This window comes from Oreochromis aureus, linkage group 9 (assembly GCF_013358895.1).
Source record: "Oreochromis aureus strain Israel breed Guangdong linkage group 9, ZZ_aureus, whole genome shotgun sequence".
Classification (NCBI taxonomy): Eukaryota; Metazoa; Chordata; class Actinopteri; order Cichliformes; family Cichlidae; genus Oreochromis; species Oreochromis aureus.
In genome coordinates this window covers 38290546-38298788 of record NC_052950.1, presented here as the reverse complement: position 1 = coordinate 38298788, position 8243 = coordinate 38290546, and the positions used below count along the sequence as shown (strand labels likewise).

The window sequence follows — 8243 nt, the reverse complement described above, 5'->3', positions numbered from 1 at the left end:
ACACCACCATATTTACATTGAAATATATAAGCTATACATATCAGGGCACTTATTTGAGGAATCATTTGAAGCATTATGTTACTTAACTTTTATTTTATTTTGTAAATAGGACATAAAACTGCATGTATAGCTTAAACATGTATAGGTTATGAAAATAAAATACTTCAACTTTTTGCTGATAACTGCCGAGCTATGCATTCTTTCTGAAGAAGTCCGTTATACTAACCGGAGGGGGCTTTTATTTTGGAGGCAGCAGCAGGAGGCGACACTGAGCTCAGGTAAATTCAGCAGCTGAGGTCTGCCCAGCGCTGGAAGTTAGTGTGGACTCTCTCTGGGTTAAATGTCGATGTGTTTTTGTGGACTCACCGTCTTGATACACTCCCTGGGATTATATAACCTCGGACAGGCTGCTCAGCCCTCAGAACTCGCTCCCACAGCGTCGCACAGATGGGTGAACAGAAGAAAAGCTCCGAGGGAGTGAAATACTACAGACTGGCAGAGATAGAGCAGCAGAACTCCTTCAAATCTACGTGGATCATCATCCACAACAAAGTCTACGATGTGACCAAGTTTCTGGAGGAGGTGAGCTGAGTGTCTGGGTGTTGAAGGTGGTGGGGGTGCAGAGGTATATCGTGTCTGTGGAAATCAGCCAAAACAGGAAATGAGGAAACTAGACACCCTGCGCTGAGAGGGAGGAAAATCCAACCAAACCGCTTTTGAATGCATGTTTAGCAGCTTTTAATTTCACAGTACAGACCGGAGCCTTCTCAGTAGTGCAGGGGTCCCAGGAAGGGCCCCAGAGGAACCCCGACAAACTTAAACAATAAGTCAAAGGTCAGATGAGAAGTATCCAAATCAGTGCAGGTGTCTCAGTTATAACGGAGACGGGATTTGTTTGGGTTTTGTGGTTGTATGGAAGCCCAGAAATGCCAAAAGACTCTGGACATAGATGGATGGGATTATTGATTAGAAACTGAATGTCTGCGTTTTGTGGGACTGTCAGACTGAACGAGACTTTTAGATTCAATCCTGGATTTTTCATTTTTAAATGATCACGTTTTATTGTGATCCTCAACAGTTTCAATTTCTGATCAAAAAGGTTTTAGTGACAATAAATGATGGTATTGATCTTTGCATTGATCAAAAGCCTTTAAACTGGCCAGACACCAGCTTCACTGACCAATGTCTGTCTGTACCTAATGAAATGGTGTTTACTGATGTTGGGACATTTAGTGATGATTTCTTTGTTTCACTGGAACAAAAATGGGAATAAAACAGCAAAAAAGCATATTTCATAATAATAAAAATAACAATAATAATAATAATGTAAAATGTAAAAATTTAATTAAAACATATTTTGGCAGATTTATTTTTTAAACATTGAACTGTAAATCTGAAAGGACTTTTTTCCAGTTGATCAATATATAAAATAAATCCTTCTGACGAAGGACGCTCAGCCAAATTCTAATATCGGCCTGATATCTGTATTTAAGCAAATTAAAAGGGCGTTAGCGATGTCAGCGGCTTATTTATCTGTCAAAGGTCACATGAAAGAGTTTCAGTTTAGTTGCAGCCCCTGAGAAGTTATTGATTATCGTATTAAACCTGAGAAATAAAGCTATCCCTGCAAACCTGAGTGATTCCTCATTAAAGCCAAATATTAGCAGCTCAAGCTGCTCAGACCTGAGTGTTTCCTGTTTGTCCCCCTGACACCAAACTCAGTGTGTGTGTTTCAGGCTGTTGGTTTTGTGATGTTGGGCACCAGTGATTGGTCAATAACCGTACTATAATGATCGTAGCATGTGCATGTTTATATGTCTGTATGTGACCTATTTCCTCCTTCACTGTTGGGCCAGTCTGAGTGAAACCATTCTTATCATCTATGTGTTTTTAAAAACGATTTATCACAAACACCAATACTTTTGATTTTCATATCCAACCCTCTGTTTCTGTTCGTTTCCTGTGTTTAGTGTTTGTCACTAAACTTTGTATCCACTGTGGAATTTTCTGTTCCGATTGTTGAGCTGACTGATTTTGATTAAGTTAAGGTGAAGTTACTCTGGGTACCTGCAACATTTAAATAAAAGTTTTAGACTCAAGTTTAGTAGTATTAGAGAGATGACCCTGTATGCAGCACATGGCAACAGTGGGGAGGAAGAACTTCCTTTTAACAGGAAGAAACTTCCAACCGAAGCAGGCTCAGGGAGGTTTAGCCTCTTTGGCCCTAGAAAACATATGAATGAGTAAATGCGTCTGACTGCCTCTGATTGGTCTAGAAAAGGTGTGATGATTGATATAATGAAGTGCTCCACCTGGAGCCTGGTACCTGTCCGTCTGCGTGCAGATTTATTGCAGGTTTAACGTGCTGCTCTGAAGCACAGAGCGATCTAAGGCCGTAAACATGGATCGCTTGAGTTTGCATGCAGCAAATGTGACTGCTGCACACACTGACCCCAAAGCGTCAGCCCCACGACCCTTCACCTCCACCTCCATTCAGTTTTACACCGTCCCTCTGCTTTCAGATATCGTCAGGCTTCAGTTTTCTGCTGATTCACTGGGATGAACTCTGTCACAGTTTGCTCTCTGGCTTTGTGCTGCAGACTCTGGTGAATCATTGGCAGGTTGCTGTGATGGAGCTAAAGGCGGGGGGGTAGGGTTTTATAACATGTGACTACACAAAGAGAGAACTCGCTCTGACTCACTTCAGATCTAAACCAGATTAAAAGTGTTTTCATTGTTAATTTAATCCTGGAGACGTCAGCATATGTGTGGAATTATTCAATTAAAGATGAACAGCAGGAAGTTTTTAATCCAAATCAGAAATATCCAGGAAACTGGATTCACTGGTGGAAGTGTTCACACCCTTTACATACAGATAATAAGCACTCGATAGCAGAGCTGATTGGAGTTGATGAGGTTAGCATCAGTTACATGCTGCACAGCTGTCCATGTTTGCTTTGCATGATGAAACAATGAGCATACCCCGGGTAGTCTCTCTTTTTTCTTTCTGTAGACTTATGAGGTTTTGTGGTCACATGACAGCTAGTCACATGATGTGAATGATTTGGACATGTAACAGTGTAGAGACTAAAGGTCTAGGGACCAGTCTGCAACCATCTGCCAACCTCAGGTCACTGGGAGAAAATGATTATTCTCCAACTGGTTGGCCAAAGGGTGCTGGCAGACCTGAAGGCCAGACATTGACTGCCTGGAAACCACCGGTTGCTAGGGAAAAAATGTATTCACCAACCACTTCCTTGTGATTTCTTTGGTTGCTAGGCTTGCAGACCGCTGTGTCACCTGTAATGTGATAGACGCTGTACTGTGTAAACAAAAGGTAGCACCCTTTGAAACATGGCGGCTGCAGCACTGCGGTGGAGCTCTTATTTTGACAGTGAACATTCTCGATTTCCAGTTTGTGCCACAGTTTCAGGTTTCAGTACCGCTCAGCGAGTAGTCAGCCAGTGTCAGCAGAGAGGTCAGTGTCTTCCATGCAAGCTACGGGCAAATGTGACAATCTGCTCACAACCAAAAGAACGTTTTCAGCTCAGTCGCCTCTTTGTGGCTAGTTTCACCCAGAGACAGCTAGCAACCGCCCCCTGCTGGTCATTAAAAATAATGCTGTTTTAAGGCTGTGCTGGCTTCTCTTGACTTTCATACGGTCTGTGTCTGACACCGACAGCACCTAATACCTCTGATGAGTAACTGCTGGACTGATTTTACTTTAGTGCAGTAAGGGAGCTAGACATTAGCCAGAGTAAGCCTGCTCGCGGTTTGTTCTGATGACCAGTAAAAAGCCACAAAGTGGCTAACTTCCAAACCTAACAGCTAGCTAGCTAACCTGAGTGTGTTTCCTCTCTTATTAAAAAAAATCTCACCTGAAGTCATTGATTTTTTATTTTTATGGGGAGTTTCCTCCATTAATTGATGTTAGCGGTTAGCAGACTCTAAGGCTTAGAGTCTAAGCTAACGTTAGCTAGCGCTGGTCCATGTTGGTGACTAGAACAAAGGAGGCTTCATGTCCTCAGGATCTGGTTTCAAATTAGTCCAGTTTTTCATCATGACTGTAAAAATAATGTAAAATGCTAAATATTGCAAAAGTACAATAATTTATACAATTTAAAGTTTTACTGTAACAAAGCTAACTGCCGCTAATCATTAAGGACTAATGTGTGAATATTGTGTCCATTATTTCATGGATTGTGGTTAGAAGTCTATTGATTAGCAAATGTCTTTACAAAGGTCAGATTAGTGAAACAGTCACGGGTTTTTTCCTTTTAATTATCCATTACTCATCCCTGGGTAATTAGAGGGATGAGTAATGGCTTCAACTGGTTATAAACTGTTTGCTTTAAAATTTATATGAATATTGTTTTTGGTTTTATGTGAAGAAAATCTTAAACTGTAAAGTAACTAAACCTGTCAGACAATTACAGGGAAAAAATTAATACAAGACCCAGATGTGCAGTCTAATGCCTGCTTGGTTATGACTAACAGCCTGGACCTTTGGCTGCTCAGCTCCTCCCTGGTCACAGCTTATCTGAATGAATGGCGTCTCCTTGTACAGAGTTCAGGGTGTGGGCGTGTTGGCCAACAGTCAGCGGACAGATTGAGGCCTCTCGGACTCGTCTCACTGCTCCGGTTCACTCAGAGTGCAAAGACATGCTCAGCAGCGATTTCTGGATCCAGCTGTTTTAAAGCAGCTGTCCAGAGGTGAGCCGAGTGCCGTGGTTCACTGCAGGTCAGAGCTAACCTGTGAATCATTCATTAATGAGACGCAGGTAAAGACGAAGAGACGATGGGGAGGACGGTCCAATCACAGACCGCGGGCCTCCGACGAGTCTCAGTCTATGCTGACATCTGATCCCAAACATAACTCATGTGTAGAGAGGTTTACAGCGTTTCATCAGATCTGGTCCTGTAAAGCGACCCTACAGCCGTCCGACTACAACCTGTGTCTGTGAGTGTGGCAGAGGCGAGCTGCGGTGTGCACGTCATGTCTGCCATGTTTCCCCAGCCTGCCTGTGGGCAGCTTCTTACAAGCCTGATTGCACCATGCAGCGCTGAAACTGGCTCTGCAGCTTCAGCTGTGTGACTGTGACTCACAGCGCGTCTGTGTGCTGCGTCTGTGACGGCTTATCTCGCTGCTTCTCGTGGCAGAGAGGGACACGCACGGCTCCGTTTAATGAGGGCGACCAGCATCAGTGTTACTGTGAGCGTGCACGCGGGCCTGTCACAGCGTGTTACCGTGCCGACCGCAACTGGAACCTAAAGCAATGTGAGGATTTGTGTTTAGCCTCGACTTTAACGAGTGACTGGTTAGAAACTGTGTGTTTAAAAGTGTGAATGTGTGCGTGAGGAGGTGGACTGACGGCTCTGTGTGTGTTTGTGGTGTCAGCACCCCGGAGGAGAGGAGGTGCTGAGGGAGCAGGCGGGAGGAAACGCCACGGAGAGCTTCGAGGACGTCGGACACTCCACCGACGCCCGAGAGATGGCCAGCAGCATGGTGATCGGAGAGGTGCACCCGGTCAGTGCACGTGTGTGTGTGTGTGTGTGTGTCTGTGTGTGTGTGTGCGCGTCTGTGTGTGTGTGTGTGTGTGTGTGTGTGTGTGTGTGTGTGTGTGTGTGTGTGTGTGTGTGTGTGTGTGTGTGTGTGTGTGTCTGTGTGTGTGTGTGTGTGTGTGTGTGTGTCTGTGTGTGTGTCTGTCTGTGTGTGTGTGTGTCTGTGTGTGTGTGTGTGTGTGTGTGTGTCTGTGTGTGTGTGTGTGTGTGTGTGTGTGTGTGTGAGACAGACTTGACTGCACTGTGGAACGTGCTGCCTGTGACATCACTGACTGTCTGTGTTTCTGTCTGCAGGACGACAGACACAAACTCTCCCAGCCTGCGGTAAGTGAAGCCGTTTCAGTCAGACTGAGGCTGATGACAATAAGACTTGAATCACAGAAACATGTCAAACGTTTAAACTGAGACGATCTAAAGAGGTGATGATCTGAGGAGACGAGGAGAGCTGCTCACATACGACAAGAACAAGCTGATTTTCCCCAGAAAACACCAGGATAATGCTAATGCATGCTGATTGGTTAGTTAAGGTTTCGATTGCACCAATCTCCAAAGGATAACTCTGGCAGATGTTAGGGGGCGTGGCTAAAGCCCAACAGAAAGCTCCACAGGTGTAGACGAAGCAGCGTGTCACGATGTCGAGCTCTTCTTTCAAAAACAAGATGAACACTTGCCAAAGTTCACATTTGTGTTCTGCAGCTCATTCTGGGCGAGCTGGAGCGCCCCTGGTGTATTTATCACAGCCAGCACTGTGACCTTTGACCCTCTGATGGGTTTATTGTAAACACAGCGATGAAGCCACAGGAGTGACTCTCTTTGTGTTTTACAGGAAACACTGGTGACCACTGTGAAGGAAGAGCCCAGGTGAGCCACACACACACAGACACACACACACACACACACACACACACACACACACACACACACACAGACACACACACACACACACACACACACACACACACACACACACACACACACACACACACACACACACACACACACACACACACACACACACACACACACACACACACACACACACACACACACACACACACACACACACACACACACACAGTGGGTTTGTGCACTCACTAACCATGCATCTGTCCCGCAGCTGGTGGTCGAACATGCTGATCCCCGCACTGGTTGCGCTCATCGTCACGGTGATATACCACATGTACTCCTCTGAATGATGTCATCACACACACTGATGTGATGTCACCAGCGGGCACCGACTTCTGATTGACAGCCAATAGCAGTGAGAGGTTGCCATGGCTCCTCCTCACAGCGTAGGGTGGCGTTTTTAGAGCAGACGAGCGGCGGCTGCGGACCACCTGACCAAATAGACACCCCCCCGCAGGAGCGTCTGTTCTAGGATCACTGACTCTACGCCAGTAATGACCCTGTAATTCATTTCATCCTGTTTAACCTATCAACCAATCACGTGGCATTATGTTAATGAAGTAATTTACATTGTTGAATTCACCGTGACAACGGGCGCCGCAGCGACACCTCGTGCTCTGAAATTGTGTAGAAATGCAGCAGATGTATAATTTGTTAGAACTTTTTATATGTTTGTATCTGAATGTAAATAAAATTTTAAACATGCAATCAGCAGCTAACGACGCATCATGTGACTGCGTCACAGCCGCCATGACACTCACCTGTTAAAGTGGACCTGTTCTGCTCATTTCCACCATTTTTTTTGTTAGTCAAATAAACAAAGACGTCCAAAAACGTGAACACACACATCTTAACACTGCCCCCTGGTGGTGAAAAATACCTTTAACTAGATTTATTCTGATTGGCTGATTTGAACAACAGGTGGGTGGAGCTTCTGTTCCTGAGATGACCATACAAGTTCCTCTCTGTGACATCAGAGAGACCCAAAAGTAGAGAAAGTGTGGTAAACGGGGCCTTTAGAGCTCACTCACAGACGTCATTATTAAAAGCTTGGAAAAGCTTTTAATAATGACGTCTGTGAGTCATTCTGCTGCTCCTCGTCCTCCGTGTCATACTTCCTGTCCTGGAAAGGACAGGAAGTATGACACGGAGGACGAGGAGCAGCAGAATGAGTCCACTTAACTGTTGTGTAATTATTGAGCAGGAACCAGAGTCCAGTTTTGAAACTGTGAGTCTGATCTCAGCGTTCATGTGCTGTAACTTTAATTATCAGCCTGTTTGAGACCACACACATTCAAAGCTTCTGTTTGAACACTTTGAAAAATGATCCACAGAGTAATAAGCGGAAGATTAAAAACATGATCTCTGAAAATGTTCCAGAATTTGCCGTCCAATCGTAACGCCTCTCAGACTGCCTGAAGAGCCTGTACATAAAAGATGGACCCAGCCAATGTGTTCATGTAAGAAATAGCAGGATGCTGTCAATCACAGAGTAGCCACACCCTAAATCATTTGACCCTGAATTGGGACAAAATCTAAACAAGAGTAAAACTGTAGACTGAGACCATCAGGAAGATTTTACTGAGGTTAAAAATGAAGAGAGAAGCAGCTCGTTTTCCCACAGCCTGGCTGCTACATGCAGCTGACTCATTCAGACCGACGCACACGTCCATCTTCTACGTACAGTCGCAGTCGAGGTCAGATTTACTGCCGTTTTTTATTTCATGCTGCTGTGTTTGCAGGAAATTATTGAATAAAAACATTCAAACGTTGAG

At 44.7% G+C, this 8243-nt stretch overlaps 1 protein-coding gene across 1 annotated transcript; it reads left to right on the top strand.

Moving 5' to 3' along the window:
- Window positions 1–289: 289 nt before the first annotated feature.
- LOC116335713 (cytochrome b5) lies at window positions 290–8242 on the top strand. Its single transcript, XM_031759465.2, has 5 exons — window positions 290–582; window positions 5399–5527; window positions 5857–5886; window positions 6389–6423; window positions 6680–8242. The coding sequence occupies exons 1-5, from the start codon at window positions 448–450 to the stop codon at window positions 6756–6758; spliced, it is 408 nt and encodes a 135-aa protein (XP_031615325.1). The 5' UTR covers window positions 290–447; the 3' UTR covers window positions 6759–8242.
- Window position 8243: the final 1 nt, after the last annotated feature.